The sequence below is a fragment of the Dissoconium aciculare genome (genome assembly GCF_010015565.1).
Source record: "Dissoconium aciculare CBS 342.82 unplaced genomic scaffold K489scaffold_8, whole genome shotgun sequence".
NCBI classification, from domain to species: Eukaryota; Fungi; Ascomycota; class Dothideomycetes; order Mycosphaerellales; family Dissoconiaceae; genus Dissoconium; species Dissoconium aciculare.
In genome coordinates this window covers 1,261,846-1,286,964 of record NW_022984958.1, presented here as the reverse complement: position 1 = coordinate 1,286,964, position 25,119 = coordinate 1,261,846, and the positions used below count along the sequence as shown (strand labels likewise).

General features: G+C 50.1%; 12 protein-coding genes across 12 annotated transcripts; 5 read left to right on the top strand and 7 right to left on the bottom strand.

Moving 5' to 3' along the window:
* The first annotated feature begins 173 nt into the window (after nucleotides 1–173).
* K489DRAFT_381846 (uncharacterized protein) lies at nucleotides 174–1,620 on the top strand. Its single transcript, XM_033605229.1, has 3 exons — nucleotides 174–699; nucleotides 772–839; nucleotides 927–1,620. Exons 1-3 carry the CDS (start codon nucleotides 553–555, stop codon nucleotides 1,366–1,368), a joined length of 657 nt encoding a protein of 218 aa, XP_033458880.1. The 5' UTR covers nucleotides 174–552; the 3' UTR covers nucleotides 1,369–1,620.
* K489DRAFT_257805 (uncharacterized protein) lies at nucleotides 1,124–2,323 on the bottom strand. The gene is made up of 3 exons (XM_033600017.1): nucleotides 1,807–2,323; nucleotides 1,605–1,752; nucleotides 1,124–1,444 (listed from the first exon to the last, which is right to left on the bottom strand). Exons 1-3 carry the CDS (start codon nucleotides 2,106–2,108, stop codon nucleotides 1,337–1,339), a joined length of 558 nt encoding a protein of 185 aa, XP_033458879.1. The 5' UTR covers nucleotides 2,109–2,323; the 3' UTR covers nucleotides 1,124–1,336.
* K489DRAFT_371799 (L domain-like protein) lies at nucleotides 2,086–2,948 on the bottom strand (the record flags this gene model as incomplete). Its single annotated transcript, XM_033603264.1, has 3 exons — nucleotides 2,086–2,451; nucleotides 2,515–2,775; nucleotides 2,829–2,948. 3 exons carry the CDS (start codon nucleotides 2,946–2,948, stop codon nucleotides 2,086–2,088), a joined length of 747 nt encoding a protein of 248 aa, XP_033458878.1.
* Nucleotides 2,949–3,352: 404 nt separating this feature from the next.
* On the top strand, nucleotides 3,353–3,784 carry K489DRAFT_389622 (4A/4B type thioredoxin-like protein; the record flags this gene model as incomplete). Its single annotated transcript, XM_033606527.1, has 1 exon — nucleotides 3,353–3,784. One exon carries the CDS (start codon nucleotides 3,353–3,355, stop codon nucleotides 3,782–3,784), a length of 432 nt encoding a protein of 143 aa, XP_033458877.1.
* Nucleotides 3,785–5,007: 1,223 nt separating this feature from the next.
* On the bottom strand, nucleotides 5,008–5,526 carry K489DRAFT_411250 (uncharacterized protein; the record flags this gene model as incomplete). The annotated part of the gene is made up of 1 exon (XM_033607787.1): nucleotides 5,008–5,526. One exon carries the CDS (start codon nucleotides 5,524–5,526, stop codon nucleotides 5,008–5,010), a length of 519 nt encoding a protein of 172 aa, XP_033458876.1.
* Nucleotides 5,527–7,744: 2,218 nt separating this feature from the next.
* Nucleotides 7,745–9,998, bottom strand: K489DRAFT_402668 (uncharacterized protein). Its single transcript, XM_033607059.1, has 3 exons — nucleotides 9,830–9,998; nucleotides 8,594–9,776; nucleotides 7,745–8,529 (listed from the first exon to the last, which is right to left on the bottom strand). Exons 1-3 carry the CDS (start codon nucleotides 9,858–9,860, stop codon nucleotides 8,058–8,060), a joined length of 1,686 nt encoding a protein of 561 aa, XP_033458875.1. The 5' UTR covers nucleotides 9,861–9,998; the 3' UTR covers nucleotides 7,745–8,057.
* Nucleotides 9,999–10,156: 158 nt separating this feature from the next.
* On the bottom strand, nucleotides 10,157–11,712 carry K489DRAFT_257700 (uncharacterized protein). The gene is made up of 2 exons (XM_033600016.1): nucleotides 11,020–11,712; nucleotides 10,157–10,960 (listed from the first exon to the last, which is right to left on the bottom strand). The coding sequence occupies exons 1-2, from the start codon at nucleotides 11,418–11,420 to the stop codon at nucleotides 10,453–10,455; spliced, it is 909 nt and encodes a 302-aa protein (XP_033458874.1). The 5' UTR covers nucleotides 11,421–11,712; the 3' UTR covers nucleotides 10,157–10,452.
* A 1,696-nt stretch (nucleotides 11,713–13,408) lies between these two features.
* K489DRAFT_381836 (uncharacterized protein) lies at nucleotides 13,409–14,927 on the top strand. Its single transcript, XM_033605228.1, has one exon. It carries the CDS (start codon nucleotides 13,463–13,465, stop codon nucleotides 14,642–14,644), a length of 1,182 nt encoding a protein of 393 aa, XP_033458873.1. The 5' UTR covers nucleotides 13,409–13,462; the 3' UTR covers nucleotides 14,645–14,927.
* A 209-nt stretch (nucleotides 14,928–15,136) lies between these two features.
* On the top strand, nucleotides 15,137–17,615 carry K489DRAFT_381835 (HET-domain-containing protein). The gene is made up of 2 exons (XM_033605227.1): nucleotides 15,137–15,949; nucleotides 16,045–17,615. The coding sequence occupies exons 1-2, from the start codon at nucleotides 15,189–15,191 to the stop codon at nucleotides 17,261–17,263; spliced, it is 1,980 nt and encodes a 659-aa protein (XP_033458872.1). The 5' UTR covers nucleotides 15,137–15,188; the 3' UTR covers nucleotides 17,264–17,615.
* A 352-nt stretch (nucleotides 17,616–17,967) lies between these two features.
* On the bottom strand, nucleotides 17,968–19,232 carry K489DRAFT_381834 (NAD(P)-binding protein). The gene has a single exon (XM_033605226.1). The coding sequence runs from the start codon at nucleotides 19,053–19,055 to the stop codon at nucleotides 18,150–18,152; it is 906 nt and encodes a 301-aa protein (XP_033458871.1). The 5' UTR covers nucleotides 19,056–19,232; the 3' UTR covers nucleotides 17,968–18,149.
* Nucleotides 19,233–20,441: 1,209 nt separating this feature from the next.
* Nucleotides 20,442–21,497, top strand: K489DRAFT_322089 (NAD(P)-binding protein; the record flags this gene model as incomplete). Its single annotated transcript, XM_033601597.1, has 2 exons — nucleotides 20,442–20,993; nucleotides 21,099–21,497. The coding sequence occupies 2 exons, from the start codon at nucleotides 20,442–20,444 to the stop codon at nucleotides 21,495–21,497; spliced, it is 951 nt and encodes a 316-aa protein (XP_033458870.1).
* Nucleotides 21,498–22,277: 780 nt separating this feature from the next.
* Nucleotides 22,278–24,792, bottom strand: K489DRAFT_389619 (Nitrilotriacetate monooxygenase component A/pristinamycin IIA synthase subunit A; the record flags this gene model as incomplete). The annotated part of the gene is made up of 4 exons (XM_033606526.1): nucleotides 22,278–22,324; nucleotides 23,200–23,383; nucleotides 23,450–24,606; nucleotides 24,696–24,792. 4 exons carry the CDS (start codon nucleotides 24,790–24,792, stop codon nucleotides 22,278–22,280), a joined length of 1,485 nt encoding a protein of 494 aa, XP_033458869.1.
* Between the last annotated feature and the right edge of the window lie 327 nt (nucleotides 24,793–25,119).

The window sequence follows — 25,119 nt, the reverse complement described above, 5'->3', positions numbered from 1 at the left end:
CTTAATATGTCGCGGATGCGAATGACCAGAGGTTCGATCTGTCCGCCGTGCCTTTCCACACCCTGTATGGACCTGCATATGTGGTGTGATGTATGTAATGTATGGATGTATCCCTGGGTAGGTATGTATATGTCAGGGCCCGCCGCTCGCTTCGGTGGGAGAATGGCATTGGATGTCTCGTATGTGTTTGTGGTTTCACACAACCTCTCTTCGTGGTCCTCTCCTCTCGGGATTTTAACCTTTTGCATGTTTCGCTTTTGAGTTGTCCCGAACCTCTTCTCTCATCCGTGGTTGGTCTCACAAAAACGAAACTCTCGTATGGCTGTTTGGATCAAACAAGGAAACGAACAATCCTTCTTTATCTCTGCTCAACAACTGGATTGTGTAATAACCGTCGATATCAACTCTTCCAACGACAGGATTAAGAACATCATTCCGCCGTCATAAGTGCTCTGGCAGCAGTATTCGGAACGGACATACTTCCGAGAGCCAACAACCACAGCCACATCAACCACCTCACCTCACCTCACATCGGATCATCACATCACAACCATGTCGTCCAACAACGGGTGTGTTCGCGAGAAACTCTCCATATTCGAAAAAAGAGCAGGCACTCTCCTTCGGAAAGCGGTCCAATGCTGCACCGGCTACGAAGAGTACGATGACCTGGACGAGAAGATCCGACCCGTCCTTCAAATCGTGAGTGATTCTGCACCTCCGAGTTCGAGCAAAAGACGACGGAACCAGCTGACCTGACTTATCCTTCGACAGGGCCTTCCCACCAATTTCCGACACGAGAAGATCAACATCCCAGGCCTAGAAGAATATGGATACCGACCGTAAGTGACACACAAACACCAACACCCACGCATGACGCACGCGCGAGCTCCGAGAAAAACTGACGTTCCCATCCCCGAAAACCACAGAGACTCCCCGGGCTCCTACTCCGACATGGAGAAACCGTCCCGGCTGCCCTCCAACATGATCCACTCCTCCACCCGATACAGCCAATACCCCTGGACAACGACAACAACAGAAAACGACCGGGCCCCTCCTTACCGAGAGGTAGCCCCCCTCGCGGAGACGACCGCGCTACCGGAATTCCGGCCGCGCGGAGAGCGTCATGGCGAAACCACCGCGCTGCCAGTCTTCCGGCCACAACAACAATCACACCAACAGCCACAACCACAGCCGCGGATTCCCCACTCGATGGTGACGACGACGCCGACCCTCGCGCGCATGCCGACCTTCAAGTGGAATCTGGAAGAAATGGAGCGCTGCAGTCTGCGCAGCGGGGCCGCGTACGGACACAGCGAGAAATGGCGGGAGGAGCTGCTCACGAAGCTGAGGCTCGTGGGGACGCGGTAGGGGAACGGAATGGGACTCTCTCCGCGTTGGACAGCATTTTTTCTTTTTCGGGATCATGTTCGAGGGTTCGGTTGTTCTAGATGAGAGGCGTTTTGTTAGGACGAAGGCATGCGAGATTTTTGGTTTGGCTCCTTTCTTTTTTTTGGCGCCACCCTTCCCCCCCTTCTCCGATGCACGCTGGCGTGGCAGGAAACAACATGGCCCGGGAATGTAATATAGATAGAGATGAAACACACGATGCGTGATGGAAATGTCAAATATTGGTATTTTTCGTTTGTCAGGCGTGAAGCGTTGATATTTATATCTCGTGCGTCGCACCGGTCAATCGACACCTGCAATGTTGTCATCTCACGTCGCACTTCCCGAGCATGCCAGTCCCGAAGTCTGTACAAGATATCAGCGGCCGCACGGCTCAGCCACGGAAGCTGTATTTAATACCTCGGAGTTTGCATCCCGTACGTGGAAGCATCGACGTGGGCTGCGGTTCGAGCTTCTCGCGCGTGCAGCGTTAGCGACACTGCGACGAACAGTGCGGATGCACTGGCCTGGCTTGTCCTGGCCATGGGAAAGTCCTCGAGATTTCCAACGATGCGGATATGAAGACGACGTGCGAGATACGGGCAAGGCCACTTGAACCGAGCAATCTCTGAACCAACTCGGGCATCGCCTACGGGTATAGCCATTCTATTCGCTGATGTTCTTCCAGGAAGAAGGTCTTCATGTCTCGTCCATGGCATCATCGTCCGTGGCAAACCCAGCAGGCAGCCTTCCTTCGTTGAGCGCTTTTTCTAATCGCTGAACTTCGGCGAGGCTGTTGGCCTTTGAAATGAGCACGCGCAATCGGCTCTCCTGGTCCTTGGTGAACTTGGACCTGGAAGTCTTGCCAGTGCCGTTCGCCAGGACCGACGTTGCGTAAGTGGGCACGTTGAGAGCTCCTGCCGCGATTATGCCCTTCGCCAGCTCCGTGGGGTCATCGTAGGATCCAAAAAGCTCTTTGGCGCGGTTGCGCTCTGCATCCTTGACCTTTGTGAGGTCGAGATATCGGACACGCGGGCAGCGCCAGAGGACATAATATCGATAATTCTAATTCAAGACACCGCGGTCAGCCAAGTTATCGTCCGCCAGACGACCATCGATATAACGCACCTCTTTCGCAGTCACCGGGTTGCCCGAAAGCGTGAGCTGTTGGAGTTTGGTGAGTCCTTGGAGTGCATCGAGAGCCGTCAGCTCGGAAATGTTGTTATGCGAAAGCACCAAGGTGTGCAGATTCGGTGCATTTTTCGACAAATTAGACGCTATGCTGGTGATTCGGTTGTGTGCACAGAGAAGTGTCTGCAGCCGTGGTGACAACGGGAAGTTGGCAAGGTTCACTAAATCATTGTCGGTAAAGTCGATACATTCCGGATCCTAAGCGTTCAGCTTATTGTTGGCATGATCATGTTGAAAGGGATCAAGCTCACCCTCGCCGCACCCAGGTTCTCAATGGTCGGGATCTTGTGTCCGCGAAGATTGAGCTCGCGCTCGTTGACTGGGTTGTTGTATGATAGCGCTTCGTTGATCAATCCAACGGTGAGACGCATCTTGATCGCAACAGCTTGACCGCGATGCGAATGACGGCTCCAATCGAGATTACAGTATGTCTCGCGTGAGTCTCAAGGCCGAGGAGATGTCGCCGGTTTTGCAATGTCGATTATTGGCACGTGCTAGCATTTTGACATTTTGAAATCACAAAAGCGAATGTCGTCGCAAGCGGGCCGCAGCGCATGGCCGATCGACGCTTCGTGCCTGAGGCTGTCATATCGCATGACGCATCTGCGTGGCTGTCGCATGACTCAAGTTTCGATTCGACGGCGGTGCCACTGAACTCTCTTCTTATCACAACGCTCCAAGTTAATTACAACATTCGAGCACCACTCACCAATCGCATTTATTGTCACATCGCTGAGCAATTCTACACTTTCGCTGGCGCGTCAAACTTTTCAACATGGGTTCCGTCGTCATTCCTCACCTGCAGACCGGCTGGCACGTCGACCAAGCCATCATGAGCGAGGAAGATCGGCTTGTCGTGATTCGATTTGGACGTGATTGGGATCCCGAATGCATGCAGCAGGATGAGGTGCTATACAAGATTGCAGATCGCGTGAAAAACTTCGCCGTCATCTATGTCTGCGATCTGGATCAGGTGCCCGACTTCAAACAGATGTACGAGCTGTACGACACCGTCACGCTCATGTTCTTCTTCCGCAATAAGCACATGATGTGCGATTTCGGCACGGGTAACAATAACAAGCTCAACTGGGTTCTGGAGGATAAACAGGAGCTCATTGATATCATTGAGACCATCTACAAGGGTGCAAAGAAAGGTCGTGGTCTCGTCGTGAGCCCAAAGGACTACTCGACCAGGTACCGATACTAGAACAAGGAGGATCTGGATCGAGCTCTTGCAAGGCACCCATTTGCAACAGGGTCAAAAGTGCAATTGCCAATGCTGTTCACACTTTACCCCGCCACGACCATGACAAAGTAACGAAGACCAACGACTTCGCACACAACAAGCTAGGCCACTAAAACTTTCCATGGACTCCAGCATTGTGCTTCACATTCCAATAAACGGCGTTTCCGGCGAACTCAAGGAGTATATTGAGGAGACGAAATGGTTGGTCTTTCCGCAGAGGACTTCGCGTACCGAGACAATTTGCTAATGCTCATAATGCTTTTCCAAGATTTCCGCAGACCATTGATGTGTAAGTGCGTGTTCATGCGAAGGCACGCACAGTGTAGGTCGTCTGTTGTGCGCATCGTCGAGCGCGTGATTGACGTGGTTTATTATGCCCCAAGCGTGATGATGTCCCCGTATGGCAATGTTCTCGCCTGTCGTCTATCCGAGACCTCGGAAAGCTACGACTGTACTGGCCACGACTTTCAGCTCAAATTGAACTCGCCGCACGCGAACTACCATAACGGCGTACATTTCGCAGACCTTGATCATGCCCGTTGGCGGTCTGATGAGATCATGCTAGTAATCTGCCCTGAAACTCAGACTAGACATATGTAAGTGGCGGGAAATACTACAAGTGTTATAGAGCGTGCAGAGTGTCAATTTGATCTTGCTCAATCATACCCCTCGAGTCTCGATAGGATGTATGTGTGCTAATGCGAGCATGATCACGTTTTCGAGCGAGATCAGCCAATGAAGACCCTCGTTGAATCTCGAGAGGGACGTGATCGAGGAGCGAATTGTCGGGCAAATATTGAAAATGAACATGTGCCGCAAGGTCGCAACGAGGTGGAGAATCGTAATGCGTGGGAGGTTCTTCTCTCGACGGTTGGAGAAAGTAGTGAACAATCAGCCTTGTGTTAGAACCCACACCGGTAGAACGGATGCAACTTCGGTTGACACAGGTTTCAACATGCACGCGGAACAGCTTTTACACGCCGGATTCTGCTCGTGGATCTGTGTGTGCAGCGCACTTGCTGACAGCCGTGCTTGCTGTGCAACGATGGTGCTGCTCGACGCGAAGCTCGAAATCGACATTCGTCTTCGTCCTCCAACGCTGCGATACAGGAGCGCCGGAAGGTACATTTTTTGCCATTGATCAACGGGTAAACGACTGTCTGTCTGTGCCTCAAATCCCAACATCACCAATCAATCTGTCTTCTTGCTATTGTAGCATTCAGCTCCTCCGCCGAACTTGCGCGAGCCGTGAAATATATTACAGGACCAATAGAGATCGACAAGACGAATAAAATCCACCAAAGTCCGCAGAATATGAAGGTCGCATGTATTGACTGGTTTCCTAGGGAGCCTTTCGAATTCTGCATATTGTGATACATCGCCGCCACGATCGCGAGGTTGAAGCCATAATCGATCATACGGTTCCGCGTGTATCGCTGGATATACCGATCCTTGGTGAGGCGCACCTTGATTTTTTCGCTCGTTGTCCAGGCGGCGAACATTGAGAAGACGAGATACCCGATGGCGAAGTAGAGGCGCACTTCGAATGCCAGCAGCGACTCCGGTATCGGGACGAGCAGCGAGAGTTCAAGGACAACCACGGCGAGCGCCGGATGGATGACGAAGACGAAGAAATTCCATACGCTCGCGACGAGACCGAGGTTCGCGAGGAGCGGTTGCGGTTCTGGAGTTTCGACGGGCATGTTGTTGAGCCCCAATTTCAGCAATGTGGAAATCTCCTCGAACTGACGCGAATTGTCCCAAGGCTGCGGCGTGTGTGACCATGCAAATTTTGTAGCATTCGTGATTTCCGCATACGTCGAAAAAACTCAATATTTGTTCTTCAATGCTGTGATCACACCGTTGCGTCTCGACCTCTGGAGTTTTGAATTGCGCCCCACTTTAAAACGTCACTTCCTCACTCAACGCACGCAGCTTTGCGGCACAGTATGCGATGATGCAAAGCATTTCAAAGGCGTCGAAAGCGACCTTTTTGAGAACGCTCAATTGCCGCTGTGCAGATGTCCATGTGCGTGGGCCAGTCTTTTCATTCCAATCGGCGAGAAATTGGATCCGCCCGAAGTTTGGTGATTGCCAAATCGTAGTATTCAGCAAAGCTGGAACTACCGTCATGTAGGGAGGAACGCCAGCAGGAAAGTTTCGAGCGCGAGACAAACTTGTCATCCGCCGGGTTTGTATGGGACCGCGTTGATGTATGCATAATTGTTGCCTACCAGGCTGGTGTATCTATGGGTCGGACAAAAAACCAGCGTTAGAATGTTCCATTTTGTCGCGATGAGTAGAAGTGTCCGACGCGGCGCGACTGGCACCGGGACCCACGAAGACGACGTGTAATATGCAGTACACTTGACGAACACGGTGTTTTTGCCGAAGTTTTGTCTGGCGAAAAATCTTTCTGAAGTAAAATAACTTTTGATTCGACGTTGAAGCGTCCGACCAGCATCAGTTCAGAAGTCATAGCCATGGGAGTGTCCCCGTCCAGTTTTGACAATTCAAGGTAAATGCAGCCAGATGCTTTTACTACTATCATCTTTTCTTGCCCCGTGACTAACGCGGGAGACCTGAACAACGCAGAGCGGATCTAGAGCACCCTCGTATCTTCTTCAGCAGGAAAGATCACAAAAGCTTCCAGCAAGAACACATCGAGCGAGCTTGGCTTGTATTTTGATTCAATCAAACACATCAGGGACATCGTCAGTCTCAAATCTGCTCTTGGCCACGGAATCCGATAATTGACCTCCACTTCCAGGCACACAGGTTGTGATCTGAGTTTGTGCAAATTTGTGGTGAGAGCAACTCTTGCTACTCAAGTAGAATTTTGTCATCGCTACTTGCAGGCATCTGTGGCGGACATGACGGATGTGGTTATTTGATGAACGACGTATTTTAATGATTTCTGAACTTTATTGCAGACCTACCCGATTGGTCACAAATTTTGAGCTGGGCCATTTTGCGGAGTTTCCTACGAGCGCAGTGGAGAATATCTGGCTGCTGACATTGCTTTCAGAGTAAGATTGTGTATTGTATGAATGTGTCTGCTAAAGAGGCGTTGGACCATGAGCGGGGAACCGACCAAGTCACCGAATGGATCACGAACTATTTATACGAGCCGGCGTGGAATTCCAAAATAGTCTATAGCGAAGACGTTGGCAAGGGATGGTGAGGAGCCCTTTTCACTCAGACTGGAGGCTCACAATATTCTGCCTACAGCGCGGACTTGAGAAAAGAACGTGAAAGCAATGTTCAACCATGTACACTGACACTGACATACAGTGCAAACCTCATTAGACAGTGGCTGCTTGAATTACACACGCCAACAAAAGACGATGTACCTGCGGTTGTGCACACAACCGTTCGAAATTTTCTGCAACCATGGGAGTAGGGGTTTTAGCTGACAGTTATTTGCACAGGGCCACTCCCTCGGCGTAATCTACGCCGCATATTCACAACAACTTAAGGACATGCGAACTGGTGTTCTACCTGCTCGATGGTCATTGGACGACATTTAAACTTTCAGAAATCACGGGCTGGGATGAACGACTTCGCAAGCACCTTCAAAGATGCCTTCCGTGCAGAATCGAGCAAATATTCCTCTTGGTGGATCATCAATGATAAGCAAGGAGATCGAGGACTGACTCGAGCATCGAGGTCTTTTGATAATTATGTAATCAGTCTAGTAATCGGCTTGCAATATGAACGAATTTTGGCATCCCAGAAGACCAGATACAGAGATGAGCACGATAGTGAGACCTTCGGACATCTGCGGAATGATCGCATACATGGGAATTGGATGAAAAATTTAGACGCCCGAGCGCTCTACACTGTGCGTTGTTGCCTCGAGATATGAGTTACGTTCGAAACATGTATCGAAGTACGTTGGTTGTTCTACTGAGAAAAACCCCAGATCACTCGGGTCTATCGACTTATTGAACGTATATATCCGAAAGCGAGGCTCATCCTCACTTTGAGACATTGTTTAGAGTAGCTCAACAAGCTAGTCGATGCATGCCAGTCTCTTTCGAGAGTTGATTTACCTGCTGGGCGACCTCAGTCGCATCCTTGCTACCACCAGACACTCTGAAGAGATTCTTCGGAAAATGAAAATTCGAATGCAGGCTCTTGTCCCCCAAACAAGCTGCAAAAGTTTGGCAATCACGACACTTTCTGATGCAATCTCTACGGTATTCTATCTTAAATGGGCTCAGGTAAAAGATTAATCAGCACTCAGCAGTCTGAAGGCAGCCTCCGGCAGCACAGTAAACATAGGGGGACCAGAAGAGCCCAGGGTTGAGCTGATAGTCGGAATCCACCTTCCAAAGTCTATTACCCTCGAATCCTCTTCGTCAGATCTATCGGGCATCTGACAACGACACATGTAGTATTTCCCAAACATCCGGGCGTATGGCTTGTCGGAAAGATCCTGTGGGGCAAATTCAACAGTATTGAGCATCCATTCCTGGCGAGGACCAACAATGTCACGGACGACAACCTGCCGGTCGTCAAACAAGTAGCAATATTCTTGCGCGGAGGCACGCATCCCCCGCGAAACTCGGAGACACGCTGCTTGTGTTGCCGCGTCAGTCATTCCTATGATATAATCCCAGACTTCCGTTGGTAGTATAGGTATCGATCCCGAGCTTGGCATTATGGCTGTTGGGACTGAGCGGGGGGAATGTTTTGCAAGCCTTGAGCAGAAATATCACCATCAGCAAAGTGTTAAGGCTCGTATGAGATGCAAATTACTCTCACCTGTCGAGTTCAGCTGATTCATTAAATGCTACCAACGCGACGAATCCGCTTACTTCACGCTCGGAACCAAAAGCCGTTCCATCAACCTCGAAAGGAAATGGACCCGAAGTTCGAACGGTTTGATGCTCTACCTTGATCAAGATGACCATCTTGATGCTCAAAATAACACCGTAGAATGGATAGATGCGCCTATCTCTTGCATGCTCGACCATGTATGCCAGGGCCACTTTTGCAACGCGCGGATACTCGATTCCAGGACACGGCAAAACGCGAAGATTTCTGGCTTTGAAAATGAACTTTTCAGGACATAGCCATGTTGGACCCTGTTCTACATTCCATGGGGAGCCCATCGTCGTGATCAGCCCGTCGCGTTGCTTCCCAAGAAATCTTCCGTCAAACAGTCCGTCTGGAGCACAGTCTGAAAACGATATAGTCGTGTAAAGTGACCTATATCCATCCTTTGGAAGTGCGAGAGCCAGGCAGAGCACAACATAGCATGCCTCCCGAAAAGCTTTATCCCGAACTGAAACGCGTCGTTCTATGATGGAGAGAATCTTGGGGCTTCCACTCCACATTGTGTAAATGGCCTGCGTAAACTTTATGCCCGACTGTACTCCTCGACGAAGTCGATTTGTATGTAAAGTGTCGCTGAAGAAGCTGAGGTCCTCCTGCTCGAACGAGTAATCATGTAAGTCGAGGCATGCTAGAATGGCATGTTCCGTGTCGATGCCTAGGAATAATTCACTTGAGGGAACTTTTGTGTTGTATTCGCAAAATTGCCTGCAGAACGCCCGATCAATGTCGTTCAAAGCGAAACGGTACCGGCTTCCATTCCCGCAAATCACAAATTCCTCGTTTTCAAGATTCAATAGATAAATCCAATCATCGTCTTGGCCCTGCGGCGTGAACGGTGTGGGAGATCGGTACAGCCCGAGAGTGGAACTTAGTGAGTTCAAGCCTCGATCAGGACGTAGTTTTGGGCGCTTGTAAAGTTTGGCTGCCTTGGCCTTTTCGAGATTATATATCGCGTGTATATCCTGCTCAACCAATGCAAAATCCTTTCTTGTCTCGGCGAGCCAAATGTTGTAATCATCGTTGTTTCTGGGGATGTCTTTGATGAGAGCCAAACCGAGACAGTCCGGAAAGTGATCCTCGTCTTGATTTTGGTACATGTAATAGCGCCCTAATTTTCTCGTCATAAACGGAAGATCTCGGTTGACGAGTCACGGTACCTACCATTGAAATAGTAGACAATATATCCACTCATGCCTGTTGTCTCAGCAGAAGCTGTTGCCGATATTTTTACCAAAGACGAGCTGCTTGGGTATGATCTGGGTCGTGCAGATTTCTATATTATGAACAATTAAGTGAGTATGATAGAAGAGTGTCCCCATGATTGGCATCGATTCCAGTGATAACGAAATATGTGGTTGAGAGCGTATGACTCTTCCGACGATGACTCTTCGACAGCCCGTGAAAGTGGGGCGTTCGATGCGCCACATTGCATCTTGATAAGCATCGATGCAGCACTTTGTTCTTTAATTGTGTCTTATATTTTAATATGTTGTTTGTTCATTGGTTATATTGGTAGTAAGTGTCGCTTAGCAGCTTTATCAGATACAATTTCATAATAAGTCCTAGCCTATATCGATAAATTACTCGTAGCGGATATAAAGCTTCCTACCGGCACTTTATTATACCTAGGTACCAAGAAACAATCGTTCATTGGTGAGGACTTATTTAACGTACGAGACCGCTACTATAGAGTAGCCTAAATCTGCTTGATTTAGCCATTTTATAAGGGGTACTGTATGATTTTATAGAAAAACGCAGGTGCGCGGCGAGAGAAACTTGCTTAGCTATTTTGAGTCAGACGTATTGGAATCAGAACACGCAACCAGCTTGAAGGCTGCCTCTTGCAGCGCGATATACTTCTTCGGGCGAGAATCAGCCGTGACCAAGCTAGAATCAACAAAAGGGACCCATCTTTCCCACACTGGCTGATCACCCCCATCATTCTGCCACGTGTTCCATGATCTGGGAGCGTAACAAGCTTGCAAGGCATACAATTCCACACTTTTGGAAGAAGGCAAATCGGCGGATCTGATGGTCGAGAGGTGTTCAATAACACAGAGGGTCTCATTATCGTGTGTTTCGTCTCTGTCGTGCGCCACGGTCGGGCGACTGCCCAATAAGAAGCAGTGTTCTTGCGCGCACTCACGTAGGCGACGAGACACCTGTAAGCATGACGCTTGGGAAGCTGAGTCACACATGCCGATAATACGTATCCAAAGCTCTGCAGGAAGCTGTTTCCCGGCGCTGGAATTCGCTACTTCGTGGAAAGCGTGTCGATTATCCCAACCCAGCCTGTGGCCAGTGTGCTTTTGTTAGCGATGCAGGTAATGTAGTGGGCAAAATTTACTGACCTTTCAAGCTCGCTAGCGTCGTGAAAGGCGGCCAGAGCGAAGAAAGCGTTCGTGTCGAGGGCCATTGGGCTAACAGTTCGGACTGTATTCCCATCGATCTTGACCAAAATCATCGTCTTAAGATTGAGAACGACACCGCGAAATGAGCTGATCCTCTGCTTCTTCCCGAAGTTCGCAATGTAGGCCGTAGCTAGAGCCGCAACTTTGGGGAAGTGAATATCTGGACATGGTAAGACGTATATACTTCCAATGTTGAAGACTATGTCTGTGGGACACAGCCAGGCTGATTGACTTTGAACGTGCCATGGTGAGCCAAGTTCAGTGGTCACGTCTTTGCCTCGAGTACCTGGCGAATCTCCTTGGTAGATTACCCCAGTAAAAGCTCGTTGAAACGATATCATGGCGTGGAAAGATTGGGAATAGCCAAGACCGAAACCGAGCACGACATAGCATGCCTCCCGAAAAGCTTTGTCCGCTATAACCACATGTCTTTCTGCAATAGATTTGACTTCGTCACTATTCACCCAAATCTAGTACATGGCTCTTGCCAGCACCATAGCCGACCGCACGCCGCGAGGAAACCCATGATTGGTTGCTGGATCTTCAGAGACGAAGGTGAGACCCTGATTTTCCGACGACAAGTCTTGCAGACCGATACGGGCGAGAGCGTGTTCTTCCGGGTCTCTGGATAGGATTAATTGGCTGTCCAGCCCGGCGGCATCCTCTGAGAAGAACGCAATATCCACATTGCTCAAGGCAAATGTGTGCCTAGAATGTCCAGAGACGTGGAACTCTTCAGCCTCGAGGTCGTAAATATAGTGTCATTCAATATCGAATCCAAAATCGGGCCTGAAGGGTGAAGGTGGGAGCCAAAGCTTCTTGTCCCGGCCCAGAACACAAATCGAGCGTTCGGTTGTATACCTTGTTTCTTCGTGTATCTCGGCTATCCTCGATTCGTCGAGGCTGTAAAATGTCGAGTCTAGGTCATGCTCGACGCGTCGAAGTTCTTCCCGCAAATTCGCGAGCCAAATCTTGTAAGCGTCTTCAGTTTGAGGCAGAGCTTCTACAAGGTCTCTACCGAGGGCGGAGGGATAGCTATCATAATGATTGCAGAATACATAGAAGCGTCTTGGGGTGCACGATGTCAGAGCCAAGCATTGACTAGTGCACAAATACACTTGCCATTGAAGTAATAGACAATATAGCCGCGCGTGCCCATTGCGCGTCGAAGTGCTGTTGTGGACTAGGCAGCTCTCAGCGCGATGAATCCTTTGCGCAAAGCCTGACGACGAGGACGATTCTGGAGCCCGGGAGAAATCGTGACTTTAGTGAATTAGCTGAGGTATTTTGCTGCAACGGAGAGATTGAACGAGTTATTCAGGCTGTGGGAATCCCTCTCAGAAAGTGCAGGCAGCAGCCAAGAAATACTTTCGCCCCCTTTCGCGACGAACGTCCCGTCGCACTGATTGGCTGTTTTTCATAGAATGGCGGAGCAAGCTCCGTGCCGGGCAGGTAGCAATGGATCTGTTCTTTGCCAGCGATGCTCGCTGCGCGGCTGCTCAACCACTCTGCATATTTGCGAGCATATCGCGATCGCTTCTTTGATACGAGCATCTTTCAGATGAGCTATACTTTGCGCAACAGTCTTAGCGGAGCATATCGAAGGTACGTCAGCCTATGCAGCATGTACCTGGTCGCGCCAAGCACCGATACGTAGGGACGGAGCTTTGAGCTATATTGGTGACGAACTGTGGATCGGGTTTTACCTAGTAGGCTTGAGGATGTCCTTGATCGTTAGTGACAACCTAAACCAGATGGTGCAGGGGACAAGAGGCGTGGGTTGGGTATCGATAGACATTCAGGTGCGCAGCTGAGCGTGCTTCACACATTGTTCAGCCTCACGATGCGCCGCTATGCGATCGCTCCGCACGATTCGCCCTAGGGGCTTGCGATCGATGTATCTGGTTACAAATGTGCCGCCCCAGTCCTGGCCTTTGCCTACCTAGGCATCTACGAAATGAAGTTGCATGTGTACACCCAGCGGGCTATCGTGCATCGGACTTGGTTCTGAAAACAGCATTGCCTTGCAAGTTGTGGAACGGAAGTCTTCACTACAACCAAGCGAGGTCCACTGTTCGTTCTTGACGTTACAAATCCAGGTGTAGCATGCCACAGTCAAATTCGAGCAGTTTGTTACCTACCTACGTAACTTCCTCGGCAACGTCACTGCTTACGACAAGTGCAGAGTGCGCCGCATGCATGCAACCCCGCGCTGACCTTTGCTCTTCACCTCGTTGAGATGTAAGCATCTAGGGCTGGAGGAATGTGTTGCGGTTGAATACGAGACTACTCGCGAAAGAGAAACAAACGTGTATATATACATTGTCATGCCATGCAAATATAGAGAGAACCTGTATCTGAATATCTGATCATCTCTGGGAATATGCGTTACGCTCGATTGTGCAGTCTTGGCCTGTTTGGCTTGGTCGTTCCTGCCGCATCCACGCGGGGTGTCATCTCACAGACGACCTTATTACGCACTACAAAGACGTCCCTCTCTACAACCGCGTCAAACATCAAACCATCATGCACTCCACTACCCGGCGGGTCAATTCCTACAGTCGAGCCGGATACACCTGAAGGTTTCTCCAACTCTCCATTGTTGAATGCTGCTTCTGATTTTGCTCCATTCATCGGCGACTACAGCAAGTTATGGGGTTCTGAGGACGGTGCGTTGGGTCCCAACTTTCCAGGCTATCTCGGATACATATTGGTGCCGGATTTTTTCGACGCCAAATTCTGTGCGAGGAAATGCTGTACCCTCAAATCATGCGAGACCTTCAACATCTATTATCAACGATCGCCATCGATAGATCCTGGCAATGGCACTCAGTGTCCGAACCCACCTAGCGTGACACAAATCAGGTGTGCTTTCTATTCGACCCGTATCGATTTCGGACAAGAGTACCTGTTGAATAAAGGTCAATACCGTAACAAGTTTCAAGTGGTCATTGGAGGTTCAACGGGCTACTCAAAGTACCGAGAGTGCTCTCCTCCACCCAGTGTTACGACTACGACGCAGACTCCCATCTCTACACCGACGACTACCGTGGCGTCGGTCGCGCCAGGATTCAAATTGACCGTCGTTGCGCCTGGTTCCGTGTTCGACAACACGACTGTAGCCGGGTCAGCTGATCCTGGTGACGTTTTTAATTTTGGCATTCGGCGAAGCAACGGCGATCAAAAGTTCTACCCCGGTGAGAACTTTGCCCCTCTCCGATGGACCTATGAGCAAGCAACTGGTCACCTCCGCGTCTTCAACAACGCATCGTCCATCCTTGGAGGACTTTACGACTATGGTCAGAGGTTGACTGCTTCTGGACATGTGTACGAGAGTTTGTACCCATACCTCCAATGCTCAATCGAAGCCAACACTCTGCTCTTGTCCTGTAAGAGTAGCAGGGACAAGACTGGCGTCAGGAATCAGATCTTTTACGTTGCCGAGGACCAACTCAGAGATTACCTTGGTTATTATCTCTTCCTCAACGACCCGAACGAGATTGAGTTTTCTGGCCTCTTCGATGAGTCGATCACGACAAAGGTTAAGCTGAGAATCACCTACTGAACATGTCACTATCGCCAAAGTCATGTAACGCTGAAGAGAAACAGTGAAGGACACCAAGTATAGTTTACCAAACAATCCAATTCGTAACACGCGATCGCTACCAACTCTGCGGAGCAATATATGACAAGTTAGTACTCAATCACTTGGGTAGAGTCAAAATTATATTCGACATCGACCCCGCTAGAGCGTCTTTGGCAGCGTTTTCTGCCTAACGAATGAACCCCACTTTTGCTTCTTCGGTACCTGCTAGAAATGTAAAAATATAAGATTCTTGTATCATGATATCTTTTCTTCTACTGTATTTTGAGTAACGAGTCTTGGTAGTAAACGATGTGAGAGAGACGACTGTTTCTCTCAGAAAGTCCCACAATTTTCAAATCATTAAACATGAGGGCTCGCAGAACGACCGCTTCAAGCCATCATCCCACTAGATAAGGGTCCAGAATGTCCATGTTGGTGGCTGGGAAGAGGGCTTATCATGGACAGACCTCGAACTTCTTCCTCCAATTACATGGGTGATATTCTCAAGCACGAATAATCATCAATGGACCCTAAACAGGCCCTGCGTCACACTTGCCCGTCATGCGAGAATATCGTGGTTGATCTGACTCAGCTTGATGGCGTATTGCTGCGAAATGGTCGCATAGAATGGGAAGGTCGACCTTTGGATCTTGGGAAGACCGAGCTTTCGAAAACCGTAGCTGAAGCAGCGCAAGACGCCATCAACGGATGTGCACTGATGGCCTACCTTCTACGAAACCATACTGAAAGCAAAACCCTAGAATCGAAGCTCAGCATTTCAGCGAGACTCTCAGAAGGGTTCTGTGAGATGGACTTCGCATGGCCGTTGGATTCCGGACAATTCGAGATATTCGCTTCATCTGTTTCTCCAGACTCGTCAGATGATGTAAATTCAGCATTCAAATATCTCGTTCCCGCTCCCAACCTTTCTCCAGCGACGCCCAAAGGTTTCCAGCAGGCCCGCGACTGGCTCATGGACTGCTTGGAAAATCACACGGCATGTCATCTGTGGACTCCAAAGGAACAAATCAATTTCATGCCGACAAGATTGCTTTCCGTACTCTCGGACTCAGATGAAAGCGTAGTAATCATAAAATCTGCCGAACTTAAGGAGGTACAGCCGTATGCTGCGCTCAGCTATTGCTGGGGAGGTGATCAAATATGCAAAACGACCATGGGAAATCTCAGAAACCCTGAAAGACTTATCAAGGATCTTCCTTTGACGATCCAGGATGCCATTCGTACGACAAGAGAGATAGGATTCACATACCTGTGGGTTGACAGGTAAGTCAACCCCCCCTACTGATGGTAGTGATTCGACTTTTCGCCGTATACGATTCGTGGTATCCCTGGTGTGACTTATGGCTGACACTCTGTAGCATGTGCATCATCCAAGATGATGATGAAGACAAGGAACGGGAGATCGTGCAAATGCAAATGATCTACTCGTGCGCAGGCATCGTCATCGCCGCGACAGCTGCTGATGCTTGTACCAAGGGGTTTCTGCACCCTCGACAAGACTGTCAGATGTTCGAGCTTCAAGCCCTATTTCGAAAAGGCGAAAAGGGGACAATTGTAGTCGTGCCCAAGGAAGGGAAAGGTTATCACGAGCCGCTTGCTCGGCGTGCTTGGACGTTTCAAGAGTGTTCCCTGGCGCCGCGGATCCTGTCGTATGGTACCCGACAAGTGCGGTTTTTCTGCTTACAACAGCATTCACTCGCAGGATCGGGCGACGGAGGTACCGTCCCCCTCCGATACCGGGAAGATGCCGGGTTCATGCACATCACAGAAGGACTTGCACAAATCAGCGGAAGTAAGCTCAAGACTTATTATGTCTGGCCTTGGCTGCACTACTGCGAGCAATACTCGCGGCGATATTTGACTTTTCCAGGTGACAAGCTAGTCGCTATCTCAGCCGTGGCTCAGTATATCGCAGGACAAAGCCTCTTTGGCAAGTACTTTGCAGGTCTGTGGGAATACAACCTCCTAGGTCAGCTTGGATGGAATATGTTCACGGGGGAGATAGCGATGCGGCCGAAGGATTATCGCGCACCTTCATGGTCTTGGGCTTCTATCGACGGACGACCAGCTTGGATGGACGTCCAGCTCGTTAAGGATAAAGATTTTACGTGTCGTGTTCTGAAAGTCACCGTCACACCCTCGTCGTCCCTTGCGCCGTTTAGTGCTGTCAATTCTGCCTCTATAGACATCACTGGCAGAAGCAGGGAGGCTATATGGCGAAGGAGCGCAGGTAAATTATTGGATTCCGATACCAAAGACGAGATTATCACTACTGATGGTCCTCGGGCAAAATATCGAATATATGCTGACGCGGCGGATGACTTTTCGGAGGATGATGCTCGGGTCGTGCTCTTGGAGATGATTGGTCCAAAGACGTCAACACCTATTTTGCGTCGACTGGGTCTGTCTTCAGGAAACGTGCTGGTGCAGATAATGTTACTCAAACAACGCGATGATGGCGCCCACTCCCGTGTCGGGATTCTCAAATGCTACTCTCATGTTGGGCTAGTCAGAACACGGGTCACGGCAAAGCACAAATTGCCCGGTTTCGAGAAAAGAACGTTGACCATTGTATGAAGTCATGGTAACGCCATATCGGTATTTTCTGCGCGCTATATATCTCCGCTTTGCTGACTTATCGAAACGCATCACATCAGTTTCAAGAACGAGCTTTAGCATTCCGCGAGGTAGTGCCAATATCGAATTTGCGCCCTCCCGCGCTTCACGGACATTGCATGTCAAATGCGTCTCGCTAGCATGAGTCCGTACCAGCAGAGAAGGCACCAAAAACGCGTTTTGCGCGAATAGCTCCTGCCGAGTGGCGTCGATTGAGCACTTTGTGGGATCTCCATGGCACAGGTGCAGTATTTCGAAAAGAGAGGTCGTCTGTGTAAGCCGACAGTAGGAAAATGACAGCACACGTACGCCATGTTCATCGTGACAGATTCATATTACTCACGTGAATGCTCATCGTGAAAACTATCCTGCCAGTGTCCAGAACGACCACAACTGTTTAGTAAACGACAGTTCTATGCAACCAGTTCAAAATATCCCAGCAAACGGCTCAGGGGATCTGACGAGGCTCGTATGCCTCGACAGGAATGTTGACGATCTCAGGGATAGATACGTGATCTTACCAGCGTTTCATCACGCACGAGAGGGTTTGTATACAGTAACCTGATCTACCTTCAATTTTCCTCGAGATAGTAAGCACAACTTGCTTTCAGTCTCGGTGTGAAATCCAAAAGACAACAAGCGAGGATAAGTCCTATCAGTAACATGCGATCACAAGTCATTTCATCCTATTCTATACGGCAATATGCGAATATTCGTGTATTATCCAAGCTGCCCCAGCAAACGGCTCGTCGCCTCCAAGATATTACTTTTGACATGTAGCTTCACAAGTAAGGATACGAATTTGTAATTGGAATACTATGAGGTCGTAATTATGAGTGCCATCTTATCACTTCAACAGAGACGCCTTCACAACCTCAAAAACTTCTTCGTCCGAAAACTCCTTGACTCCAAGCAATTTATTGTCCAGCTTTGTGAACTTGGCTTCACTGGCTGGGTCATAAACGGCACGGGCGAGATAGGCGTAGGCGACTTCAAGAGTGAAGTCTCCTTTCGCAACGCTCGCGTCCGCCTTAGCTATGACTTCGTCAATCGTGATGTGGTTGATAGTCCATTTGCGGGCAGGGTCCGCCTTTTGTGCCACCTCGAGCAATTTCTTCTGAGTCAGGACGGTATTGTGGACATACACAGCGCGATTATGTGTCTCGGTGGGGTGGTTGATAACGCCGACGACACCGTCAGCCACGCTGGCAAGGGTCGTGGTACTCCACTCAGACTCGCCGTCGTCGTAGAATGTGATGCTCGAATTGACGCGGTCGATGAGGAAGCTCTTCTCGACACCCCAGTCGAGGAAAACGTTGTTGTAGAACGAGGTGTATGAGATTAGACCCTCGGCGGCCTTTTGTGCGAGATAGTCCTGTACTTTGACCTTGGTCGCGTAGACGGGCAGGCGGCGCACAGACGGAACCTCGAGATTGGAGCCGAATTCAGAAGGGAGGAAACGCTTTACACCTGCGGCGATGGCGGCATCGATGTATTTGATCTGGTCGCCGAGAGCTTCCATAGTGATGGTGGAGACGAGAACATCTTGTCCGCGCAAAGCTTCGGTGATGGAGTCCAGTGAGGAGAAGTCGACATCTACCACCTCGACGTTGGCTGGGAATGTAGACTTGGAGCTAGCTCGCTTGAGAACTCGAATTCGAACAAAGTCGGATTTGAGCAGACGTTCGAGGAGGGGAGCGCCGAGGGATCCAGATGCACCGACAATGGCGACAGTCTTGTATGGAGAAGACATTTTGGGAGTGAGATTTCAATTTATGGGAGACTGGAGCGGACCAGATCGACTGTTTGTTGGAGTTGGTGAGGTAGACTGGAGCGGATAAGATCGACAGTTTGTTGGAGTGAATGAGGACATCTTGGTGCGTATGTTTGGAGTCCTTATATGCGATGATTTGGCAATATTAGACCATCTTGACATCAGATTGCGTCGCGATGCTCAGGCTGGAGATCGGTTGGTCTCTCGCTGGCTTTGTCAAAGGGTAATTAGGTAAGATCGGTATGACTGATCACCACGAATATGAGGTGGTACCACCCAAGCACGTGAGATCTACAGGTACCGGCTTTCTACCTCATCGGACATGACGAATCGGAAATATGGTATATCTCCGGCCCTTCTTTCGTAAGCTGACAAAAAGGAACAATCCCACATCCGCAATCCAACATTCATTTAATAATAATGCTTGGTTGAGCCTAAGGACAACAATCCGGCCAATCATCTGTGAACAATGTTCTACTCGTGCTATGATCGTGCGTATCACGCGTGGCCTTTATCGTCGGCGTTACAGGACAGGCTTGGTAAACCTGAAATTAGTATAGAACGACAGTTCTAGGTCGTCTCGCGCCAATCTGTGAGATTACGTAAACGGAACGCATGAGCTATGTTCGGCCAACTTGGACTGACATAGCGAATGTCGATGCGAAGTGAGAAGTTTAGGTATATGCGGACATGTACAGCCATGAATGGAACGACATCATTTCCACGTATACTGGCGTGGAATCTTCGAGGTGCCTGGCGATGGGGCTTAGGGTTTGGGTTAGCACATTTCTGTTGAGATGCACAACGTCCATGGCAGTGATCTCGCCGCGTTGTAAGAAATCCGGCAAGGAAATTAGTTGACCTGGCTATCGATTTTCATTTAGAAGAGAATGTAGAGACAAGAACAGACATTTGGGTTTAATTTGGCTCATGAGCTCTTGTCTAGTATGTGTCAAGCGTGAACATTGTACATGTCGGGGGAAGTCTCCGCAACTTTGTGGTGAAGACGTACTCTCGCGTATCTGCGATTGGCCCTGGCAGCATTGAGTATTGCCACCCGAAATGTTGGAATGCAGCCTGTTTCGACCATTGTTAACCACCTAGATATGGGCAGAGTTGCTGGAAAGCTTGTGCCCCACTTCTCACAAGGAAATAGACAATGACGACACTCCTCTTTGAGTCTCAAAGCTCGAGACTCCGCCATGGAGCCGCTATTGCGCGATCGGTCGCAAAAGAGGCCCAGAAAGGGCATAACGCTGGAGCTCAAACTTAGATCCAACCGTGGAAATCGAAGATAAGTAGGAGTTCAACGTCGCTCGTTTGCGAAATATTGCCGTAGAGATCAATACATATCGCATCAGCAAAATGGCTACTTCCACTGCTTCATTGCCCGACATCTCCGCCACTACGTTGTTCAATGTCAACGGCATGGTGGCCTTGATTACCGGCGGCGGCAGCGGTCTCGGCTTGTACGCTGCCCGTGCTCTCGATGCCAATGGTGCCAAAGCAGTCTACATCGTCGGCCGTCGTGAGGACACCTTACGCCAAGCTGCGGCGACGGCACGTAATGGCCGCATCAAGCCGATTGTCGGCGATGTCACGGACCGAGAGTCGCTGCAGAAGATCGCCGCACAGGTGCAGGCCGAGGAGGGCTTCTTGAACCTGGTCTTTGCAAATGCAGGTGTCGCTGGTCCTAGCCACGTCGGTGCTCTACGAGAGAAGACGGCAGAGGGTCAGGTAGCCCCATCTGTAGAGGATTTCTCGGCTGGCCTTATGGACTTGAAACTCGAAGACTTCACGGCGACCTTCAATGTGAACATCACTGCTGCATTCTACACCGCGGTGGCGTTTCTACCTTTGCTCAAAGCAGGAAACGAAAAGCGAAACTTACCACAGGACAGCCAATTCATTGTCACGGTGAGTGGGATAGAATCCATCGGGAACAATGCGTGCCATCGTGTGCATCCAACAGACCTCCAATCTTAATTTATTCCGATCGTGCTTCTGACCAATCTTTCGCAGTCCTCCATCGCCGGGTTCTCGCGGAACCTCGCCGCAGGATTCTCCTACTCCACCTCCAAGGCCGGTGCCACACATCTCGTCAAGATGCTCTCAACTTACTTTGCGCAAGCTGGCTACCGCATCCGAGCCAACGTCATCGCACCGGGGCTGTATCCCTCCGAGATGACCACCTCATGGACGTCAAACATGGGCGATTTCGCCGCCGCGGCAGAGCATGGTAATGCCTTTGCCGATGCAAAAGTCATGCCCAAGGACCGTTCTCCGTCGGAGCGGACGGGTAGTGAGGAAGACTTTGCAGGCACAATTCTGTTCATGGCATCGCGCGCGGGAGCGTATCTGAATGGCGAGACTTTGGTCACAGATGGTGGACGTCTTGCGCAAATCCCGTCTGTGTATTAGAAGCTGTGATGTGTACCGAACGTGCATTTGATGGTCCCACAAGCGATGCAATATATTCGGATCTCCACTATCACTGGAAAGTTGCGCATGAGCTCCTCCGTGAGAAGCCGCCGAGCTGTTCGAAAGTGAGATACCTTTGAAGGCGTGAGATCACGCATGTCAAACGATGTTGTTGCGTCGTGTGACGCAGGTTCAGCATCACGGCCCGTCTCTCAGCTCAGACCTGCATCCAACAGCGTGGTATGCATGGATCGGCCAACCCGCGTGTCGTCTCAACATTATCATGTCAAAATCCGATATCTCCCTCACAGGAAGACAACCTGATAAGCACGCAGAGTCATCGCGCGAGAGATCAACCCAATCACCAGTTTAGTTCCGTCTGATATGCCACGATGGTATTTACCTACCTAGGTAGGTATTCATGCTGATATAAACCACGCGATCTGCAATCCGCCGAACTTTACCCCACATCATGTTCCAAGAACGCCGGGCATGGCCAAGCAACCATTGACCTCATCTCCTCCCACATAACGATGACTGGGTGCAGTGATCGACAAAGGCAGTGTCTGCGCCAATGCTAAGGCTCGTGAAATGTCTTGGTATGATAATATAGCTACTGGTCTTTCTGTCACTGCTGAAGGGCATATTGTTCGTCTATCTCGGCGGTGAGGACAATCAGAGTGCAAGTAGACTGATTAACATACCTCTACCGTTATGCATCAACTTGGCAGCGGGCTGGGCAGAATGTGCTAAAGCATCATGTAGCCTGCACGGCTCGGATTAGAGAACGGGAAGCTGTTCAGACATAAAGCTTCGCTCATGTCCATCTTTTCAACTTTAGATCATGCCCACCTCCAACACATCTTTGCAAAAACCACGAAACGACTAACTCATCATGCTGCCCTCATTCCGAATCATTCTATGCCTCGCCCTCACAGCAAGTGCGTTGACCACTCCATCCTCACCACTATCAGAGCGCCAAGATGTCGATTGCCAGAAAGAATATGGCCCCTATGAACCTTACACAGGCCCATGTTCAGACACCAACTGCGCGGGTACAGATTGCACCAAAAGGTCACTGATGTGCGCTCCATACCCTTGTAAGCTCGGCACCTTCGAAACTAGGCATGTGGAATAGTTCTGATTATGAATATCTAGCTTTCTTGTGTCCGCCCAAGGGCTGCACTTGTTCGAGTTTCTAGTGTTCGAGGTCGTCGGACGAAAAGCTGTGATTGCAGCATCTGATCACTAAGCGGAGGCCTTGTGTGGGGTCTCGCTTGAAGTTCCGACCATACAGTGTTGGTCTCATGTGCTATCGAGATTCTGAAGGGGGGCCGCTACAAGATTGGATTCGATTGCTTTACTACCTCCACCTCCCAACACCCGCAAGAGTCGAAAATGTTTCGTCAGTAGAGCGGATCCATGTATCTAGCATAATCAGAGCCCTGTCGCTCAGCAGCTCTGGATTCAGTACATTCACGTAGGTGTTGGAGCGAGGCGCTGTAGTCAATACCACATCTGCTTGATGGTCCGGTTGAACACTAAGTGAACCTGATAAGTGGATGAGACGCTAGCGCTCACAGAGTGGAGGAATTTGTCGACGGAGATTATTGAAGTTGGAATGCTTGAGGATCCAGCAATACTGGTGTAGGTGTATTGATTGATTTGGCATCCGCTTTGTGCCCAGTCGAGACAGGCGCACGCCACTGTAATTTCGCAGCTGGGTGGTCTGCGCGTGGATGCGGTTCTCCAGGAGTGCCTTGCAAATTCTCCCGATACGTCCCACCTGGGACTGAATAGTCGTCCCAAAAGATGCCCCTGCGTCGGAGCTCTGGGAGGAGCAGTGCGACTACGTCCTGAAAAGTGCCCGGCATGAGCGCATACGCCTAGCCAAGGATCAGTATACGGACTCGATTTGAGCCAATTCGAATGTATTTCAGCCGAGAACTCACAATGTTGAAGCCGTCCACATCGGCCTCGCGTACCCAACGCTCAAACTCATCCGCAACGTGCTCAGGTGTACCCACAGCTATAGCACCCAATCCTCCTACATAGATATGCTGAGCAAGTGTATGTTTGGTCCATTTCCCCTCCTTCGGAGCGTTACTTGCCAAACTCTCCATGTATGAGCGTATCGAATTCGTTTGAACCTGGCGTAGTTCTTCATCGTCTCCGTAGGGTGCCATGTCAATACCTGTCCAGCCGCCGAAAAGCGCCATGGCGCCGTCAAAGGAACCATACGACTGTAAGTCCTTGTATTTGGCCTCAGCGTCGGCTTGAGTCCTACCCAGAATTGGACACATCTTAACCAGGAATTTGACGCTCTGTGGATCACGGCCAAAGCTCTCTGCTTGCTGCCGGATATCCTTGACAGATTTTGCGACTGCAGCTGGTGTATGGCCAGACAGGAACACGGCTTCAGCATGTTTCGCCGCAAATGCCTTTCCCGATTTCGAAGTGCCTGCTTGAAGGATCACAGGTGTCCTTTGGGGAGACGGCTGACATAAATGTGGGCCAGGAACGTCGAAGAATTTACCTTTGTGATTTATCTCCCGAACAAGATCAGGGTCTGTGAAAATCCGTCTTCGCTTGTCTAGCTTCACTGCGTCGTCTCGCCAGGAAGATTGCCAAAGCTTGTACATGACTTCGATGTACTCCTCGCACATCGCATATCGGTCTTCGTGTTGCGCCTGCGCCTTGTGGCCAAGACTTCGGGCTGCGCTGTCAAGGTAGCCCGTTACCACGTTCCAGCCGACCCGGCCTTTCGTCAAATGATCTACGGTTGATAAGCGGCGTGCTAAATGGTAAGGTTGCTCGTAGCTCGTCGAGACAGTGACACCAAAACCGATATTTTTTGTCGCAGCAGCCATCGCAGGAACCACAGCGAGAGGTTCGTTGACAGGCAGCTGCGCGCCAGAGATAATCGCAGGTTTGAGATTCTGAGGACCGCCATACACATCATATCCGCCCAGCACGTCCGCGATGAAAATGCCGTGGAACTTTGCATCTTCGAGTATTTGAGCGAGTCGGACCCAATGATCGAGGTCGTTGAATTCGATTGAGTGGTCATCAGGATGTGCCCAGAGGCCGGGAGATTGATGCCCGCTGCCTGTCAGCGCCACACAGTTAGATGATACTAAATCTTCCGCCTCGTCGAATCATCGCCGCGGACTTATTGTAAGTCGACTTCGTACGCACACATCTCCACAAATGCATTTAGAATTATCTTCTTCGTTGCTCGCGAAGGCTCGTCGCCTCTGTCGTGCGAAGTAGCCGGAGTATTCCGCTCAGACATTGTGCGCTTGATTGGAGGGCGATGGAGACTGGCTTTGCCCTCTCGAAGAAATGTGATATGACTGCAAAGCCTAGGTCCAATTTTGAATTGCGGCGAAGCTCACAACCATTGTTGGTGGTAGTCAATCGCCATTGCCAATGGCGCAATTGCTCATGTACCTGAATCATGCCTCTCCCAGTCTAGTGTGAAGTTCGGTGCCGTCACGCCAAAGTGGTGTCAGAAAGGATTGAAGTCCCTCGTCCATCGCTAAAAAGGCGGGGCGGAACAGCGCGCGCGGAGTTACGCGAAAAGCATGCGGCCGAAGACGTCGATTTGAACGTTGCAAGA